The sequence below is a fragment of the Falco rusticolus genome, chromosome Z, assembly GCF_015220075.1.
Source record: "Falco rusticolus isolate bFalRus1 chromosome Z, bFalRus1.pri, whole genome shotgun sequence".
In the NCBI taxonomy this organism is placed as follows: domain Eukaryota; kingdom Metazoa; phylum Chordata; class Aves; order Falconiformes; family Falconidae; genus Falco; species Falco rusticolus.
Window position 1 is genome coordinate 34,259,135 of NC_051210.1, and position 20,657 is coordinate 34,279,791.

Genomic DNA, 20,657 nt, shown 5'->3' on the forward strand with positions numbered 1-20,657 from the left:
TCAGCATGTTAGTGGCAGAAAAAGTGCCTACAAATCTCAGATGATGGGTAGTAATGGTTAACCACCTGTGTTTATATGGTGCATATGCAGGTTTTTTTCATGTACGTACTAGCGAGATGAATTTAGTTTGTGTAGCTGCTCACATTAAAATGTATGTTAGGGGAGTACCTGTAAATTATGGGAGTATATTTTTGGGATACCTGTGCACCTGTTACACCATTTGAAAATGAGCTTGTTAGTAATTATAATATGCTGTGGGATGATCAGATTAATTTTTAAATGTTACTATTATTGATGTTCGTTAATATCTTCCTTTGATATAATACATGTATAATGAGTTAAATTTCCTTAATTAGATTACAGAAATTTAAGAGAGTAGTCTGTGGTTGCTTCATGGAGCTGCATTGCTTTCCTGTTAACCTTTTTAAACTATGGGACTGTATTAAAGTCCAGGGGAAGAGAGAAGTCTCTGAGGTAAACAGAACTCATATTGCACAGGACCTGCCTTGAAGGTCCTGCCAGTTGAGGGTAAAGATGCAGCTTTGTCATCTTTAAAAAAACCACTTTTTAAAAAAAGGTTTTGCCTCAAAGAGCATAACAAATGCTAAGGAGCCATAAGATTTTAGTGTTCTGTTGAGATGTACATGTTCTGTCATGCACTTTAGTGGAAGAAAGACCTGGCAGTAAAATGCCATGGGCTAGGTTAAATTTGTCGTGTGGTGTGTTGGGTTGTGAAGTCAGAGAATTCGTCAGCATCAAGAGAGTTGTACATGCTGGTTAACCCTCAAAATGACTGGAAAACATGTATTGCTAATGCCTGTATGAAGTTTCAGAAACACCTTCCCCCTCCCCATATAAGCAAACGTGTTGCTGGAGAGCATTTTGGGAACAACCATTTGCCTGTCTGAAGTTCTTTTTTAAGGGGGTCAACAGGGCTACTCACAGTAGAATGCTCAATGCCTGGCAGCAAAATTCCCATTTATGGCTCAGGAACATAAATTATACAGTATGCTGTAGGAGACCGGAGGAGCTTTGTGTTTCAGCACGAGTTGCTCTCTCATCATGTACTAATTACTAATTTTCGCAGAGAAGGCATTCTCCAACATGAGCATTTTCAGTATGTAAACCCCAGGTACTATGTACATGTAGATGGTGAAGATACTGATGTATTATTCGGTGAGATAATTTAAGCAATATATAATATGAAAAGTCAGTCTCTGAACAGGGTATCTCAGTGTGAACTGTAGACAGCAAGAGTTAAGTGAGTCATATACATTTTTATAGCTAATATAAACACTTTAGCAATGCTAATCAGTTGTACTGATTTTCTGTTTTGATTTTCCTTAATAATTAAGCAAAAGATCTGGAATGCAATCAAGTTTTACTCTAGGGGGTTCATGCAAATTATTTTTTTTAATTTTAAATTTTGTTAAATGTATCCAAGAGGAAAGTTACTGAAGTTGAGAATAAAAGAAAAAAAAGGAAATATAGTTTACAGTCTGCATAATCAAAGTGACTATTTTCACTGAGGGAAATCACCACTTTGTTGAAATTATTAGCTGAATATACAGCTGCTTTTACTGCGTTTTATACAACTGCACATTGACTGCTCTGTTATGCAGTGTGATTGCAGAGAAACAGTTACAGACCATGAACTGTCTTTCAGCAGCTCTGATTTTTCCAGAGGGATTTAGCAAAATGGGATCATCTCTGTATCCTCAGATATCTTAAATATAATAGTTTGGGTTTTTGTGAGCCTTTTTATGTTGACTTCTTAAGAAGGTATTGTAAAATAAGACTATGCAATAATTTCTTTTTTCATGGCTCAGTGGACTTGTTTCTCTTAAACTTATTGGTGTGGTTTGCTTTATTCTGTTCAGTAATATTTAAAGTAAAAAAAACACCCTATTTCTGATTAATTTACATTGTTAAAGTATTTGTATTATTTCAAAACAAATACATTCATTAGAAACTTTTCTTATTATACTACAGATTGGACTCAATGATTATTATTTTTTTAATCTCTCTAGCCACATAGTGTTAAAGTTAGTGTGAAAATAATGACGTAACGTCAAATGTTCACTAAGTACTGGTTACCAGCATTCATTCTGGTATTTTTTGATTAATAGCAGGTTGGATTAAAAGTGTTTTGTTATGCAAATTACAATCATTTGCTTGAAAACAAAGACTGACCTAGTCAAAGTGTTTGGATTATCTTTTAGATTTTTATGTTATTAGAATAACTTTTTTTATAAGCAGAATTTTTATTCTATTTGGAAATTGTATGACTGGCAGAGCAGGGGGTATTTTTGGGAATATATATATTGGGAATTCAACTTTAAAGATCAGTAACAATGCATGATAACATGTGAGGCTGTCTGTTATCAGTGTAAAGCAGTCATTTAAACCCTCCCCCTGATTAACTGTTTGCCTGAGAATTAAAAGTTGTGTAGAGTAAAGACACCACACAATTTTTTGCAAGTCCTGAGCTTGCATTGCACCTTCCAGTAGCATTGTTTAGCATCTTGAAGAATTGATAAGGAGTATTCACGGACATATATAATTTCATTTATATATTTAAATTTAAAAAAACCCCACCCTCTGAGTCTTGGAGAACATACTTTACTTTTTTTTTCCTTTAACTTGCATCTGTCCACGTGGTGCTGCTGCCTGGGTGCTGGTAGAAGGTAGTTTATGGAGATACCCAGCTTGAGGTAGTGCCCATGTGTTAGTGTGCAGCCTTTCCCAAACAGACCCTGAGCATCACCCACCTTGCTAGCCTGGGTCCTGTGTGCTCAGGCATCCTTAGGGAGGCCAAGTAATGAAGTCTGTGTAATTTTGGGGAAGAGTATTTTACAAAAGATGCTGCTTAAGAAGCGGCATCTGGTTTTTTTTAAGAAGTTGGTGTAAGCTGCAGGGATTGGGAGTGCTGCTGGCAATGAATGGAGTAGCAGAAACCCTTCCTGTGAGTAAGTGATGTGTAGGATTTCTGATGGTGTGCCATCAGCTGAACCTGTGGTCATGAGCAAAGGACAGCCCTTATTTTAAGTTGAAGGTCTGTGTTTTGGTGTGGAGTTTGAGCCTGGCTGTCTGCACTTTAATGGCACAGCGGGGCCTCTAAAATGTAGTTTATTTATCAGCTGACTGCCCTGCCACTCATGTGAAACTACTAGATTTGGGTTCGTCTTCCAACATGGGCAGGGTACAGCTGCTGCTAGGCAAGCAATGTGTGTTTCTTGAAGTAACTGTTGCTTTGTATCATATATGTAGATTATATATGGGTCAATACTTTTAGCTTGTTTATAATTTGTATACTGTTGTTGACATATTATAAATATTTTCTCTTACAGACACTTTTTTGGAAAGATGGTTCTTCATTTGAACTCCTTTTTTGGCTTCCCTGTCATACTCCTGTACCATTGGATGGGGACAGCTTTATCTTTGAATCTGGAAGATCCCAATGTGTGTAGCCACTGGGAAAGGTAATATGTTCTTCTGGAAAACTCATGACACAAATTCTGATTGTAATAAGTTTGTTTTATTTCACTTGGCACATTTTAAATTATTTAAAGCTTTTAGTTATGAACTAGGAAAAAAAAGTGCATTACTGCATGGGCAAGGTAAGTTCATGGATATATAAAAGGCTCTTTCATACTGGACTGAAATGCAGTCTTTGCTGTAGGGTTTAGAATGCAAAAACCTCTACAGTGGCACCAGTAATGTTACACAACCATCTGGGTACAAGAAGTGAATAAAAATAGCTTTCTTCAATTTAAATGAAAATCTTTTACATATGCAAAATATAATTAACCAGATTGGAGTTTGGCCAAATTTGATTATGCTGATTCTTTCCTATTCAACATTCACAGAATCTGAATTAAGATTTGTTTAATTCCTTGATGAGGTTCAGAAATTTATAACATACAGAAATTTATCAATTTAGTCAGTCTGTTTGTTCACCCGATTTCATGTTAATTGCAAGGAGAATGCCACAGTGAGTAGGAGACTTTGAGCCACAAGGGTTAGCAGTGCTTCTTTTCTTGTGTAAAGGTTACAATAGTGAAACAAAGCCTTATGGTCTCATTGTTATTATTACGCCAGTAATTGATCAGCTAGTCCTTAAGACAGGCTTAACTGTTCACTTGAGGACATCAGTATTTCCTGCATTTAAGGTAAACTCTGTTTTATCTTTAATCTGTGGGAGTGCTGCTAAGACACTATACATTTATTTGTGGTTGTATGGCTCAGTCTTTACAAAGAAAGTTTTTGTTTACTTTTTTGTGAAGTTTTTCTCTCTCTCTCCCTCCCTCCGTCTAAAAAAATCACTTAAGAACTTTCCACAGCAAGTTATCTGAGCTTCATGTGAAGCATTTGGAGTCTCTGCACCTACCATTGTCTACAATTTGGCTGATACAACAATGTGTATATGAAGTAGTTACCATACCAAATAGCTGTTTACAGTCTTCAGACACAATGTTACAGGAAATTGCTCTGTATTTTTGTATGATTTATTTACTGTTCTTATAGATAAAAGTGGTTTTGAGGGAAGCTACAATGTAGCAAAAGCAAAATGGGACACCTCCCCCCCCAACTATTTACATTGCATAATATATTTTAAAACAAGCTAGTCAAGATCTACAGAAAGAAAAATATATCTAGCAAGCGTACCCATTTTGTTGCATGAACTTTTTTCCTTCTGATGAGTTTCAGAAATGGGGAGGAACTCCCAAGTAAACTCACCGAAACATTCACACTTCTGCTCAGAGTAGGTGACAAAGGTATGCAGGTATGAAAAAGTAAAACCCCAGTTACAAGCTCTTCACTGCTGTTGTCACTGGAAGTGCTATATACTTTAAATAATCTACCCCAGCTGGTAGTAAAATGGTCTTTACAAATGAACCGCAATCGCAGCAAGAAGGGGTAGAGTGTGCCCTGCCTTGAACAAAGAGCGCAGAGCCTTGGGCAAGCCTTGGCACCCCACTGATGTTTTGTTGGACCAAGTCGGACAGCTGGATGGATTAGGGTTGTTTGCCTTCACATGGATGTAGGAAAAGCAGAGAGTACGTTCTGGTCAGAGTAAGTGGGTCTGGATGTGTGTTCCCTCAGTATAGGTGATGACAGTAGAAGGGGAGATTGTAGCTGTTACGCTGCAATAGGTGCTAAGAGGTCGGAAAGGACGTGAGTGAAAGTGAATGAAAACTGAGCCGGCTACACAGTTAGTAAGTGTTTTGGCTGGTCCTGGGAATTAGTCCACTGCACTAATGTGCCATGCGTCTCTGTTTTCTAGCCCCTTGTGCAATCAAGGACTGACTGACTGCAAGCACAAACAGCTTGCAGGAGAGTTTTCTAGGATTCAATATTTTTCCTTTTGCATCAGGGCTCTGTTCCTCTTGCCCCACTGACATTTCTGCAGGCCCCGGACTTCAGAATGTGAATTTATTTCTAGGACACTGTGCTCATAATTTGGCAGAAAATAACGGTAGGACTTCAGTGTACCATTTCTGGAAAAAGAAAAGTTTTTCTGTTAAAAATTAGCTGGTAAACAAAATAAGGTATGGACTTTAATATTTTATCATTTCTGATTGCTGAATAGACAGTGTTTTATGGTATAATGGTTATATAATTTTTCAGTAATTATTACTTAGGTCTGTTTCTCTGCTAACACCTAGTTAGTATCCAAGTACACTAGCAAACTTTTCCACTACTGATAAATATGTTTTGCTATGGATACAGCTACAGTTTTTAAAAGAAATTCCTCAGGAAATCTGGTGAGATTTTTCTATTTTGTATGATAACAGAAGAAACCTATATTTCTGGCTCCTAATTAGTTTTCCAGCTATCCAGTGATGTTAGTAAAAGTTTATTGCCACGGGAGAACATGTACTACACACTACTTCAATTTGCTGCTCATTTAAGACACAGGTGTTTGTTTTTTTCCTTGAATTAGTCTCACATTACTTTTATTTAAATGTCTAGTAGTACTATTTCATCAAATGTGCTAGACAGTAGAGACATGATGGCTCTCCACATATATATTTTTCTTTGCTTCGTGGAAGGAAAACCTTTCAATTGATATCTTCTATTTTATAAAGTTAGCTGATTCATGATTTATTTAAACCTGAACTACCTGTGTGTTTTTGTTACACATGAATATTTTGTTATATTTATTATGTTCTAGACCAGGACTCTGTAAATGACTTAAATCAGACTGGAGTAGAAAGGATTTGCTTGATAATCTTTCTGCTGTCTCTCTCTTTCTCCCCTCAGTTACTCAGTTACAGTGCAAGAGTCATATCCGCATCCTTTTGATCAAATTTACTACACTAGTTGTACTGACATCCTAAACTGGTTTAAGTGCACACGACACAGGTGATGTATAATTGATAATACTATCAAACTGTTAAGTGTAGATATTTGTACAGATTTTGTGTCTGTCAAAATCAAGCATGATATGTAGGATATTTTAGCTATAGTAACTAGTCTCTAACTGCCGTGGTCTGTGTCAACTGTAAAATGCTTGTCCAAGCAATGTCATGTATGTTTTATTATCAGATCGGGGTGTATCATCCTGTGGAGTGCTAATAGAAAACAAATGGGTTGGGAAAACGTGCAAAAGTTCCCCAGACCCTGTAAGGTGTATTTGTTAAGCAATGTCATGAGAGACCCCTTGTTGCTTGCTACCTTATGTTCTGGGGAAAGTGTGCTGCTTGAAAGGAAAATAAAAAGGTTTGTTAAAGGAAACTCCTTGTGCTTGCAAAAAGTAGGCAAGGGGTGAATGATTAAAAGCTGATGATAGTTGTAAAAGGCATTTTCCTTAGAGGGATATGCTCATAAAGTATGAGCCATCAGCAGTGGGAAAGGCTCCCTGGGGCAGAGCAGCTGGAGGAGACGGATCAGATAGTATGTAAAAAGCAGATACTGAGTTCAAAGAGAGATTATACTTTGCCTACCTATGACACCGTTTATATATGAACTGTTCTCTGCTGGGAGTTCATGCTGTCTGAGGCGGTGTGGGGATGTGTGTACTGCTTGGTGGAGTATGTGGTCAGCAGCCAGGAGAGCTGGGGGTGGAGATTTATGAACACAGTGGGGAGCAGAGAGGAGACAGCGGTGGGAGAGCCTGCTTCTGGTAAATACTACTTGCTCCTGTTGGAAGGAGGCTATATTTTCTGCAGTTCTTGATGGGTTTATGTGCTGATTTCTCTGTGTGCTGTGCACCACAGCCCTGCAGGGCTTCATTCAGCAAAATGCAGCCGCCCCCCTGGAGAGGGGCATGTGGTGATGCTGACTGCTCAGAGGCCCCAGCTCTCCTTTGAGTCCTCTCATCTCCTGCCTTAGCCAGAACTTCTTTTCTCATGACGCCTCTGCCCCTAGAAAATTGACTCGCTCAGGGGAGGATGGTCCCCAGAAGTCTTTCCCTTGGAAACCAATAGCTGTAATAATCCAGCAAACTGATTTGTACTTTCAGCTTTTAGCCTCCATAGGGGATGCTAATGGAGAAGGCAGTGATGCTCTGGTTTGCATATTAATTAAGTAGCCAAAATCCTTAACTTTTTTTCCTGCTGTCTGGCCACCCACGGACATAAGGCTTGCTGGGGAACCACTAAGACTCTTAAACTCAACAACAGATAAATCAAGGTCTCTCTGAGCCTTTTTTCTCTCTTCTTACTGATACCTGAATGTTTTTTTAAAATGTGTAAGAATATATATTGTTTTGTTTCTGAACCATGAATTGTATGTAAACAGCCATTCCTTCTTTTCTTTAGGATCAGTTACCGTACTGCCTACAGACATGGTGAAAAAACAATGTACAGGCGTAAATCCCAGTGCTGCCCTGGATTTTATGAAAGCAGGGAAATGTGTGTCCGTAAGTTTAGCTTCTTTTTGCTTTGAAATTCCTTGTTTTTCACAATGCTGGTTTGACTCCCCTTTGATGGGCGACTTGAGGACGCTGAGTTATGGGGACTTGGTTATTCATCAGTGGTGCACATGCAGCTCTTGTTGAAGTCAGTTGGTGCTCTGCATATGCAAATGGCAGGATAATTGGATTTTAGATGTCTTAAGTAACCAGCCTTGGTGTGATACTAACTGATGACCATATGGAAAGTGCACAGGACAAGTGTACTGAAGGCGGCAGCGCTGCCTTTTCGTGTGGCACGTGCTCCTGTCTCTCCACATCTTCCTAAGTCTAAAGAGGGAAGAGCTGTGTCCAGAGCCTGGTGGTGGCCTTAGCTCAGCTCGCTTTCTTTGTCGTGTACAACCTTGTGCAGACCTAGGAAGGTCTGATTCTTAAAATGGTATTCATTCAAGAGCCTGTTAGAAAGGCAGAATGGATGTAGAGGAGGTGTTAATCCAGAGCCCTGGAAGCGTGTGATAGTTTAACACAGGGTTGTTTGAAGCCATGCAGTGGGATGAGCAGCTAGTGTCTGCTGGTGCTGGCAGGACCGGCAGCAGGGAACTTGTGACAGGTAACTGGTGGTGAAGGATAGCGTATCCTTAGGGATGGGCAAATGTGTAGGGCTAAAAGCAAAATGAAATCAATAGTATTTCAAATTGTTTGTCCCTGTGAATGCACATGCGCAGCACAGACTGCAACGGTGAAGTTTTTCAGAAGTCAGGGTATGAAATTTCTTCATCTTTTCATCTCCTTGAAAAACTGGGCTCATCAGGGGCAATCTTTCATCTCTCATGTAATTTGTGGTGTTGACCATTCCTTGGTTTTGCTTCAGCTCTTCTAATAACCAGATCTTAAAAACCTGCAGAACCTTATCGAACAATGTCAGAAGGACTGAGGCAGTATAGCTGGATTTTTTCTGGAAATGCTGGGCCCTGTGAGAGCGGACTGGTGAGGGGCTGGGGCCTCTGGCATGCAGCGGCTGTGCTTGGGCTTGCCACCCAGTTTCCGAACAGGTAACCAACGGACAAGTCTTGCCAAGAGGAAAAAGTGAAAAGCCAGCTTTTTGGGAAAGCTACAGCGTGTGAGCTGTTTCAGCAGCTGCTTTGGCTCCTCTCACGTGAAGCTCTGTGTCATGTCCCCAAGTCAAATGGGAGCCCACCAGCCCTGGGGCAGGGCCTGGACTGAGGTGCGTGCAAAAGGCTGGCCCTCTAACAGTGCACTTTCAGCCTGACTTGTTGAGGTCCACTGCTTTACCTGGTGGGTTTTTTAACAGCTGAGAATAAGAAAATTGGAGATATACTCATTGCTTTTTTGTCTGCCTTATGGCTATAATGACAGTGGTGAAGCATAGCAATCAAGGTATGGAAAAGCTTGTCCAGGAAGATGTTCTCTGGAATGATGTATAACAGATTTTTCATTGCCACTGGATTTTGCAACCCAGTTTAGGAGATGGCAGTGCTGTGGGTAATTCTCTGGTCTTCCCTGAGCCTGAAAATCAGGATCAGTATGTACATTAAATTTATTTTTTCAATACAAATGCAAAATAGTTTCTTAATTTGTGCTTCTCTGCTTGTTGTGAGGCGCATACTGAAAATGACCAACAGGATTTATTTGTATCCCTGGAAAATTATACCCTGTCAATGTCATAACATCTCATGCTATCCTAATTTATATTTTTCTTTTACAGCACTTCCTGGAATTTGAAAATGCAGCAGTATGCTCTTTGATTTAAAGTGTTTTATGCACATGAAAAAGCAAGGTCAAAATGATATTTTTAAAAAAAGAACTTTAAAAAAATGGATTATCTGAGATCAGATTGGCAATTTTTTTAACCTTTTTGTTTTTAATGTGTATGCATTAGACCTGTAAGAACCAATTTGTAACTACATTTGGTTATTATGCAGCATATATGAATGTCATATTTATTTTTTTTATTAATTAGTATACTTCTTGAAGTATATAACAGTTTGATAGTGAGAGGTCTGATGATGAGACTCGTGGCTACAGCTTTTACATAGCTATAGTATATGTAGTAATTACAGAATCTAGTACATTCAGACCACATTGGATGTACTAATTTTTTAGTTATTACATAAGAAGTTACCAAATGCTGATATTCGGAACATATTTGCTGAGACTTTTGAAGCAACTTTGGAATCCCTGAGACTTCAAATTATGTAAAAGTGAAGATCATTCAGTGGAGCTAACTTGCATTTATTTGATTCTGTAATAGCTGGCCCTGGAAGGCATAGAGAGACCTTCAGTCCTTATGATCTTCAGTTGGAGCTGAGGATTCAGGGCAATGAGGGAGCCCATTAGTTAACAGAAGGCAGCAAGTACTTCATACTGTCCATCGTTCCAACCAGCTTTCTTCATAGTGGACTTGTATGTACTAGGAGAGGTGATGCCTGCATATACTGCGATAATACTAGTCATCCAGTTTAACGTGGAAAGCAAGTGTGATGTAGTCAGCTGAGATCAAATAGTAAGATAGTGATATGGGGAGGACTGTTATCATAGCAGAAATATCATTGGCAGAAAGCCAACACAAAATCTTTTTCTGCAAGAAAATGGCAACTGCATTGGAAAACACACATGCACCTCCCCCCTTTTTTATATGCAAAAGAGTCAAAGCCATTTGAAGTGTTGTGGATATCTGCTTTTATACAGTTGCTGCTCCACAATGCATACAGCTTTTCCATTAGAGTAGTTTTATTTTCCATGCAATGTATGTTTTACTTAGTGGAGAGTGTAGAATGCTTCTGAAAGGCTAAAATATTTGTGGTGCTGTTGATATTTTTTTAGTTTGTTTGTTTGTTACCTCATTTGACTTCTCAATTTAGAAAACTCTATTAGAAAATTCTAATGGTAGATGATTTTGGAATGACTCAACGCTTCAGTACATAGTGATGAATTGAAATCTTGTGACTTCCTTTTAAAAATAATTAGGAACCTACAGTGTGAATTCTCACCAGTCACTCTTCCTCTAGAGATAGTACTTACTAGAGGTAATGCCATTTCACTGTCTACAGTGGCAAGAGAATTATTTGTCAGTGCAAAAAGAATTGCAAAAATGTGCCAGCCTCATGTTGCTGAAGTCTGTAAATGTTGTATTTACAAAGGAAAAGAATGACCAACAGCCAGAGAAAAGCCTTGGCTGAAATTTAAGTGAGATTTTTTTTTAGTCTTTTGGAGTCCAGTTTGAACAGATTAATTTGAATTAATCTTAGGATACAAGATTTCTGTGGAATTGTGACTCTAATTTCCATACTTGTTCCTGAAAACTTTCTACAGGTGAAACTTGTGTTATGTTTTAACTTTTTGAAGAAAATCTCTTTTGTGTTTTCTTTGGATTCAGTATATGTATCTAAACATACATACATACATACATATATATATATGTATATGTGGAATATGTATTTGGAATATATGTGTCCTCTCTATATATGGAAAATATACAAACAGGCCTTTTTCATCCTCGTGTGGAAATATTTGTTCTGTTTGTTCTTCTCTAGATTAAAAACAACCATTGTACTGTAAACTGTCCAAACTCATACAGAATTTTAGCATCCCCTTCTTTCTACTAATGCTGCTGATAAGATGACAATCACACTAGAAGTAGATAATCTGTTAAGAGCTTTATGGAAAAGACCACACCATTACAGCTATGATAAATTTAAAAAAGTCTGTTAAGCAACTCAGATACCTCTCTTACCAGTGTTTCTGAGTATGTTGAAATGATGCTGCATTGACATCACTATTGGTAAGCAACAAAGTGACATCAGAAATCAGCCCCCATCTGCAGCCCTTGGAAGATTTCCAGGGAACCTCTTGGGAAGTTTTGAATGATGTAAATAAATATTATAATAAGCACATTTTTTGTGTGTAACTTTTGGCCAGTACAGTTATATTTTCTTGCAGATTGAGTTTATTATGGCAAGCAACGTTTAGTCACACTGAACAGAAAAATCATTCTGTGTTTTATTAGTTGTGCCATTTGGATTTGTCTTCAGATGGTTAAAAGAAATTATACTTTAATTCCAACATTATATGGGGTTAGTACTTGGACTGTTTTATAAACATGAAGATATCTGTTAGTACTTCCAGTATCACCCTGGTTTGTGCTCTCCTCATACAACTACTGTTTATAAAGGATATGAGTAATGTGCCAATTTCTGACTTCACTGTTGTGCACCGTCTTCGCAGAAGAGTAGGCTAACTGGAGTTCAGGTGATTATTTATTTTTGATCTTAAAAATTATAGTGAATGTACTAAATGTTTAGATCTGATGGACTTTCTGAGATAATCTGAATGCAGTTCATAGGCAGATACAAAGCTAGAACCATTCAGTTAAGTTCTGTAAAGGAACTTACTCCTGGCCTTAAAATGCCCATACCAGCTTGAGTGATTGACTTAGTCTCTTATTTACTCCAAATAATTTACTGTCACTAATCTCCTAATATCAGTGGCAATCCCTAGGAGATTGGCCATATAGATAGTAGGCTGAGCTACAGACTGAAAAGTTTTTATAAAAAAAAAGTGCAATCTTCTATTTAATTTTCTTTGGTTTACAAAGTTTGTTCAATTTTTAGCGTGATTCTGAAATGAAAGATTTCAAAGGTGTTTTTTTTTTTTGTAAAATTGATAGGAATTTTATTTAATAGATTTCAGGTATGAAATCTCATGAAGTCAAGTATAATTTCAGGTGTCTGCTCATTTGATGATGTGATTAATTTGTTCAAAAGGTGGACGTCTAATTGTAGAACCAGAGTTGATTCTCCTGATCATTTATTTATGTGCATAATTACAAACAAAACATTTCAAGCTTCGTGCATGTTTATTTATTTAGGTCTGGCTTTTCAAAATGAAAAAGTAACAAATCCTCAAATGCTTGCATAAACTTTCATTAAAGATAAAAATACATTTTTTCAAATTTTGTTACTGGAAGTTCTGTATCTTCTTTTAACATCAGATAATGCAATGCACAGCTGTCTAAGTGTTGTCCATGGTCACTTATAATGAAATAACTTCACGTCACTTTCTTAATCATGGAGAGCAAATTCATAAAATGCCATTCAGAAATTTCAAGTTTTACAATGTTGGTATATACACTAGTTCAGAAGTGGAAGTGGAGGACACAGGAATTACTCCACTCAGCTGTAATACTTTAAGTAGGTATAACAATGGAGGAGCAATCTGCATTTGCACTGCAGGGAGTATGTTGGAGCCCATCAGCATATAAGTAGACATCTGGATTGCAACCTTCTCTTGAGCTGGAGGACTCTCTCCCTCTCTTCATTGATATCAGTATGAGACACATCAGTGTTTGAAAGTGGCAACTTGACCCAAAACTGTATTATATGTTCTATGCCTCTAGCATGAATGGCTTAATCCCCCTGGTATGAGCTCCCCTTGCAAAGCTGTGGTGCTAAGGCATGTCTGCGAGCTTGTTGGCCAAGCCCTTGCCTCACATCGCTTAATAGTGCTGGTGGTGGTCTGGGTGGGTTGCACATGCCTTTTCACAATGATTCACTTTGCTATGCTTCCTTAGCAGAGCATATTCCTTCAGCTGGTTACAGAAGTACCAGCGCCTACAAACGTGTTGGGAGCAGAGCTCAAGCAGCCTGGTGGACTTGTGTCCAGGCGTTGGGGCAGCTCCTTCTGTGGTGCAGAAAGGGCTGCTACAGGGAATTGCCACACTCCAGCAGATATTTTATAGATACTTCAAGCAGGCTGATACTCTATAATCAGAAAGAGCAAATCTGCCTTTTGTTTCTTAAGAAAATGAAAGGATATGATATGCCAAAACAGACCTGTAAGTTGGACAAGGCAAGGTTTTAGACACAGTTTTGAAGGAAACAGTAAGACACAGAAGAAAAGGGGAAATAGGATGTAAAAAGAAATACACAAGACTAAGATGAGATTGCTTTTCATATGATAATTTATTTTTCCCTTACAAAAGAACATAAGAGTTTTGTGATTTGCTGCTGCCAGTGAATTTTTTGGTGCTTCTTTACACTGCTAAGTATCAAAAAGACTTCATGTTAATTTTTTCACCTGCTTTTGCATGTAAGTATTTTCTTATTTCATGTCCAATAATTCCATACAAAACTAAGAGAAGAAACTTTTTTTTTAAAAAAGAAAACACTGGATATCTTTAATTCTTTTGTATATCTTGAACAGTTTTTTGAATATTCTTGGCTTTAGCTTCTTCAAAGTAAAGAATTACATATACCCTGGCTTTGGGAAAAAATTGTGTATTTGTGTGCCGTGTATATATATATATATATGTATGTATATATCTTAATTGAATTTACTTAGAAGCAGCAATATTTATATTATACAACTTTCTTCAGTGGTCCTTATCCCATATTTCTTTGTCATTAGAGTCAGCAGAGTTTTGCCTGTCAAAACCCCTGACATTCCTACCTATAGATGACTTCCATAGAGATTTAGTAGTGGTAGCCTGTTTTTAAGAATTGTGTTTGATTTACATTCTGCTACTGGAAAACTGAAACACCAGTGGCTGAAGAGAAGCTACTGTTGATTTATACTATTGCGGCTAAGAAAGGAACACAGCTCTAATTTGTGAGATGACTCTGCTTTGTGAACGCTCTGACCCAAAGTTTCATCTGTTTACATTTGCTCTAAGATAACTCTGTTTAACTATTGGAAGTAATTGGTGATTGTTTGCACAGTGCCATAGCACGTGCTGTTATGCAGGGATTATAGGAAGGACCTATGTGCTCAGCATGGCATGAGGGGCTGTGCAAGGAGATGCTCAAAGAACTTCTGTACCTTTCAATGGGTCCCCTTTCTTACATTTTGATTTTTATTTTTTTTCCACCTGTCTCACAGAGTATGTGGTGGAATGTCACTTTATTGTATTTAGCCTTATTGCTCAGGAATTTGGGTTGAGTATGTTGGTACAGACTAAGTTATTCATACATGTGCACATGCAGAGAAGTGTATGTGTACAGCTACCATCTGTTGTCTTACAGGTTACCGGTAAGATTTTTCACACATTTGGTTTAGGGAGAGCTTCAGTGCCCAAGGAAGCACTTACTAGGCAAGAATCTTCAAAGATACAAGTAATTAATGTCTAGTTATAAGACTAACTGAAAATTGTCATGTATTATTTCAAGTCATTCTTTTCATAATAAATAAATAGAGAACAATGAAATAGCTTTGTACCTTGTGTCATGTACCGTTTAAAAATCGGTGTCCTGGTTGATTTCTAATGAAGATAATTTTAATGCACATCTGAAAAGTAGCTTATTAGAAATAAAAGTTGAGAATGAAAATTAAAGGCTGTAAAACATGCATTTAATAGCTGGGATCCCAGATAACCAAAGATAGTAATATTAATAGTATGCATGATTGATACCAGTGTGCCTTTCCTTTTTCTTGGGCACACAAAATGTAAAGATGGCCAACATGCTTTATCATGTTTAATTAGGACAAACCCATAACATTTTGCAGGTATTTTTCCTAATTAATGTAGAGCATTTTCAGTCTGTTCAGAACCAAAATGATTCACGTGTAGTCCCATTAAACTTCACATAAACACCAACTTTTTCCCATTGTTCGCCTTGTATTCATTGGTACACTGATCAGATTCCTGTTGTCATTCCTCTGGAAATGGTACAAAGAAAATTTCCATCCTGTGCACATTTTTTAAGTTTTATTGTTGTTCAAACTGGAAGGAAAATATTACAGTGTATATATTTTTGAAAGTTAAGGGTGTTTTGTGGTGAATATAATGCCAGTAAATGGTTGCTGATTGCAGATTCTTCCTCTTCAATGTATAGTATTCTGAGTCATCTACATCAATGTGCTGGATATCAAAGCTATTTCAAGCTTTTCTTAAAGGTTTCAAATAAGAGCTCTGTTTCAAAGTAAGCCTTAACAGTAGAAGCTTGAAAATACTAAAACAAAAATTTGTAGAGAAAAATTTCAAGCAGCTCTGCTTAGCACTTAGAATAAAGGTTGCAGTGATTCATAGGGTTTATATCTCATGCCTTACCTTAGTCTTCATCACTGTTTTGTTGTGCTTCATATGGACTGTGCAGTCATTCAGAAAAATCAATATTAAAATACTGATGTGTTGAAAATTGTATTTTATCCATGCTGTTGCAGGAGAACCCCTCTTTTTATATGTGCAGAAGTTCGCCTCCTTTTCTTGGCATGAGAGTTTTCTTCAGAGAATCACAGGATGATTGAGGTTGGAAAGGACATGTGGAAGTCGAGCTTCCCTGCTCAGGCAGGGCCACCTAGAACCTCTTGGCCAGGACCATGTTAAGATGTGTTTCTAACCTATATCATAGTGTGACTCTTTTGCCATTAAATGTGGACAGTTTTCATCAAATGCTTAAGTATTTTAGTAGCACCAACTTGGTTTTAGCTGGAGCCTTCAAACTTTGGAGAAATAGAAGAGAGTGAAGTAAGAAATTTTATTCTGAAGAGATATCATCAAACATTCATACGCCCATGCTTGTTTTGCTTTTAAAAGATGTTTGAGACATGGAAGATCTGAATGAGGAATAAGTTTTGAATATTTTTGCTAGTGCTAGGAGTTCATTAATTCTTTTATTATTTCCTTCTCTGACAGCTCATTGTGCTGATAAATGTGTCCATGGTCGTTGTATTGCTCCGAACACCTGTCAGTGTGAGCCTGGCTGGGGAGGACCCAACTGCTCCAGTGGTGAGTTTTCACCTGCTTCTGCCTGTCTTGTGCTCTTTCTACAGTGTTGTCCTCTCTTTTGGACAGATGATCATTGATCCCGTGCTTGAGCTCCTGCTTTCTGGTCAGGTTACTTTGTGTGACCTGAACTTGCAAACAGTGTTACCCCGTAGCAACTACTAAATGTTATGAGCTATTTTGTGCTCAGAAACATGCAGATAATACAGAACTTAGTGTCTGGAGTAAAGTAGATAAAATTATGTTTTAACTATAAGAAAAAACTCTATTTTAAAATTTATTTTCTTGATACACAAAGAATGATGGTGCTAAGACATGCTTAAAAGCTATAAGCAAAGCCTTCCTCACAACTCTGTCCTCCTTTTTCACTCTGCTGCTAACTTGTCCTTTTTCCCACTTGCATTTTCCCCCTCTTGCATTATTAGTTGCTCCCTTGTCTGCTCAGTCTGTTTCCATTTTACTTTCATGTACTAGATAAGTTTCTCCAACTTCCTTCCTCTTCCCGTTTGCCCTAAGAGTGCCTGCAGGAGATGAGGGGAGCAAGAGAGGAGTGTTGAGGACACGTGTGCCAGGAGACAGGGGCAGATTGGCATCTTCCCTGCTTGGTGTGTGTGGGTGCAGTCACATGCAACCCAGAGAGCAGGTGACCACGCTCAGTAAAGAAATTACAAAGATCAAGGCCATCACACACTTGATGCAAGAACAGCAAGATGTCAGAAACACAAAGCGAAGCAGTAAAATAATACTGCTTCATGACCTTTTTAGTCACTGCTCTTTTCTAGACTGAGCGTAAAACCAGGTGCTGCAGGCTGCAGAAGTAAATAAGGTCTGAACAGAGGGTAGAAACCCCTCAGTGGCAGGGCTGGCGTGTTTGTGCACTGTCCCTTCCTCCGTCAAAGGTAGTCATTTGTGCAGACCATGAATTATTATTTTTTCTTCCCTTTGCTTGAAATTGAGTTTCTCAGAGTAATTAATGATTTTTTTATTCATTATAATGTGTTACTTATTCCATCTTTCTGTTCCCCTTTATAAGTTCTTCGGAAATTTAATGCTTAGGCTGACATTACAACCATATATTTTGTTACAATCAAGTTACAAGTGGGTCACCACTAGTGACTGTCCCCTTGAAAGGAATAGATTTTAGTCAACAATAAAAAATATGCTTATAATTTAAATTTAACAGACCATATAAAATTCTAATTCATAAACCAGAGCTTGATGTCTTGCAAAGATAATTATGTTGCTAGTTTACCTAGTATGGGATTTCTATAAAAATAACAACTGTGAAAAACCTAGATCATGATCAGGACAAAATTAATATGGCTGTATTTTCACCCTCATTTTCTTCTGCTTAACAAAAATAGGGAGATGTTCTGGTTTTTGCAAACAAGGTGCTATAGTGACTCTTCATCTGGGACTGATTCAGGCAGCATATTTCATGAAATTTGAGAGACAGTTAAAAATAATTGATGATAAGTTACATGAGGAAGAACTTAACCATTTAGAAACTATTAAATTTATTGTATATCTTTGTATATACTTACATGTTACTCTTTTCATAAACAGCTCTGAAGAAACACCAAGTTTTGTGTAAGACATAAAACTGAAAGACTTAGTAATGCACTGTTACTGTAGTACTGATCATAATCTAGTGTGCTGAATTGTCAAAAAATGTTATCTTTCTTTCTGAAAGTCTTATATATCAAGCTCTTCTGTAACTACTGAAACCTGCAGAAAAAAACATGTATCACTAAACAATGTAGATTTGGGAGATACTGGTATTTGTTGAGATTTCCAAGTTCAAAACTTGCTGAAAGGGCACTTCAGGTGAGAGAGAAACATCTAAATCTGCCTTTGGAAATAATCCTTCCTCTCACAGGATTTTCCAGGGTCCATTTCCCTTACCTGTCGGGTATAATTCATTTTGAATATATGAGCAGCTCTTTTCCTCTGTTTCTTCCTCAGTTGGTTGCCTTTGATTGCTTGTTACAGCAGCCTCAACAGCAAAACTACTCTCTGGTGTGTGTACACAACAGACCAAAGCTTAAAGAGCCTTTGTTCATGTACGTTTGAACAATGTGGTCTCTGGAGAGGTTGCTGATGCTCTAAAGGTTTCTGTGTGACGTTAGAGCTAACTGGAAATGCTGAAATTTGTTTCGGATCACTAGTGTAGTCCTAGGAGAAGGAGGTAGGCTGAGGAAGAAGAAATTTTTGTGCGTGTGCTACAGGGACGTTTGTTTTGGAATTTATCCCATTTGGTGTGGGCAAACTTAAGAAAGATGTTGCTTTCACCAGATTGTCTTTCTGAGTTTGAGTGCTGCTGTTTGTTGCTAGCTGTGCATGCTTTCCTTATCCGTGTTTCTGAGAGCAGATCAAACTGAAGAGCTATGGGTAGTGTTGTAAAGACACTAAGTGATAGCGTTTTGGCTTTCTGGCAATGCTTTTTATTGTTGCTTGCTCTGCGTAGGAGATTTTCATATTTTGCCTTTACCTGTATTTCCTGCATGATCTCCAACTTGACTAGCTTTAGTAGCAGCAAGGTATGATGAGATAAAATAGATACTTTTTTAAAAAAATAATAATTTTGTTGATATGGCAAGTTATTTATTCAAGAAAAACATACACAAATTGCCATACTGTGATAATGTGTGTCATATAAACATTTTAACTATGTAACTAGCTAACTAAACAATGGAGAAAGAACAATGATTACAAGGCAGGCCAGGATTTTTATAAGGCAGACACTCATGGGTTTAATGGTTACTGATGACCAAATAAAATGATGTGACTGAAAGGGAGAGGTTATTCTTAAAGTGTGAGACATTAGGCAAACTTCCAGATTTAGTAATCTGTTCATTTTCATGGACACAAACATGTTGGAAGCAACTGTTCTACCTAAGCAGTAAACTTTTTGTAAAACTGCAGGACTGAACTTTTTCTTCCAAAGTACTATTCTTTCTCTGTTAGGATTGATTATTCTCATTACAAAGGAATTTCGTCTGTAAGTCTCTGAGAACAGTTAGTCCTGTTGCAGTAGCTGTCCATCTGCCAACCCCCAGCTTGATTTTATCTGTTGTTTCTCAGTTATATTTACCCAGTGTGTTTAAAAAAATATATAATTTAAACCATATGGCACAGCTTCTATGTGACACTGGCTTTCTGGGTGGTAATTGTAGAGAAGTGCTTCCTAAATGCTGTAATGTTCTCTCCAAAAATGACAGTGATTGCATGGACTAAATGCATGCATGGTGCAGTAAAAGCTGAATCGGCAAGCTTCCTCCCGTATCTTTGCATATCACTGTGCGCTATCACTTAATAACCTTTCTAAGGGACTGAACTTTTTGGGAGACTCCCATTTCCTTTTGTACCAACCATTAACTCCTTTTTGTGATGAGTCATACCCAGTTCCTAAGAGCCTAGGTCAGTGGCTGCTTTCAGTTCAGGGGGAGGAGAGAGGAGGATTTGACTAGACTACCGAGGCTGTCCTCTTTCAGTGCTTAGTTCTAGCGCAGCCCATAACTCTCCTCTCCATCACATCCTCTGCTTTTCTGAATGCTTTGCGTCCCACCTGAGAGGAAAATGGGCTTTGATGTATTCTTCTGTGAGTAAAACCAGAGTGGTGGTCTTGGAATTTGGCTAATTACATAATACCTCCTTGGGGAGCTATGTGAGACGTATTCTTTCTTTAGGCTTTTTCTTTTTAGTTAAAGGAAATTTACAGTATTTGGCAGTGTTTGCTTGCCATGAATTTCAATGGGAAGTGATGGGGGAGATGATGATAATATACATACAGCTGAAAAGAAATACTAATTGGACTGAGATATCACTCATTTGCAGAACACTTCCATTCTAGCGGGAGAGATGACAGTCATGTGAAACAACTTATTCTAATAAATATTTATTGACCTAAAACAGTAGTCAGGTCAGTGGCGTAGGAGCAGATGGAAGATGTGTTGAACTATCCCTTGGAGTAAGTGAATCAGCACAACCAGCATTGCTGTCAGCACCCCTTTGAAGAAGTGTTTGTGAACTTCGGAAGTATAAATTGATCAGTTCTGG

At 37.9% G+C, this 20,657-nt stretch overlaps 1 protein-coding gene across 2 annotated transcripts in view; it reads left to right on the top strand.

Annotated features, from left to right (window-relative positions):
• MEGF10 (multiple EGF like domains 10) overlaps nt 1–20,657 on the top strand; it is a 109,941-nt gene that overhangs the window by 22,211 nt on the left and 67,073 nt on the right. For both annotated transcript variants that reach the window (XM_037374372.1, XM_037374373.1), the window contains exons 2-5: nt 3,351–3,482; nt 6,268–6,369; nt 7,767–7,867; nt 16,509–16,601. In XM_037374372.1, the coding sequence (XP_037230269.1) occupies nt 3,367–3,482; nt 6,268–6,369; nt 7,767–7,867; nt 16,509–16,601 (412 nt within the window). In that variant the 5' untranslated portion in view covers nt 3,351–3,366. The remainder of the gene's footprint in view (nt 1–3,350; nt 3,483–6,267; nt 6,370–7,766; nt 7,868–16,508; nt 16,602–20,657) is intronic.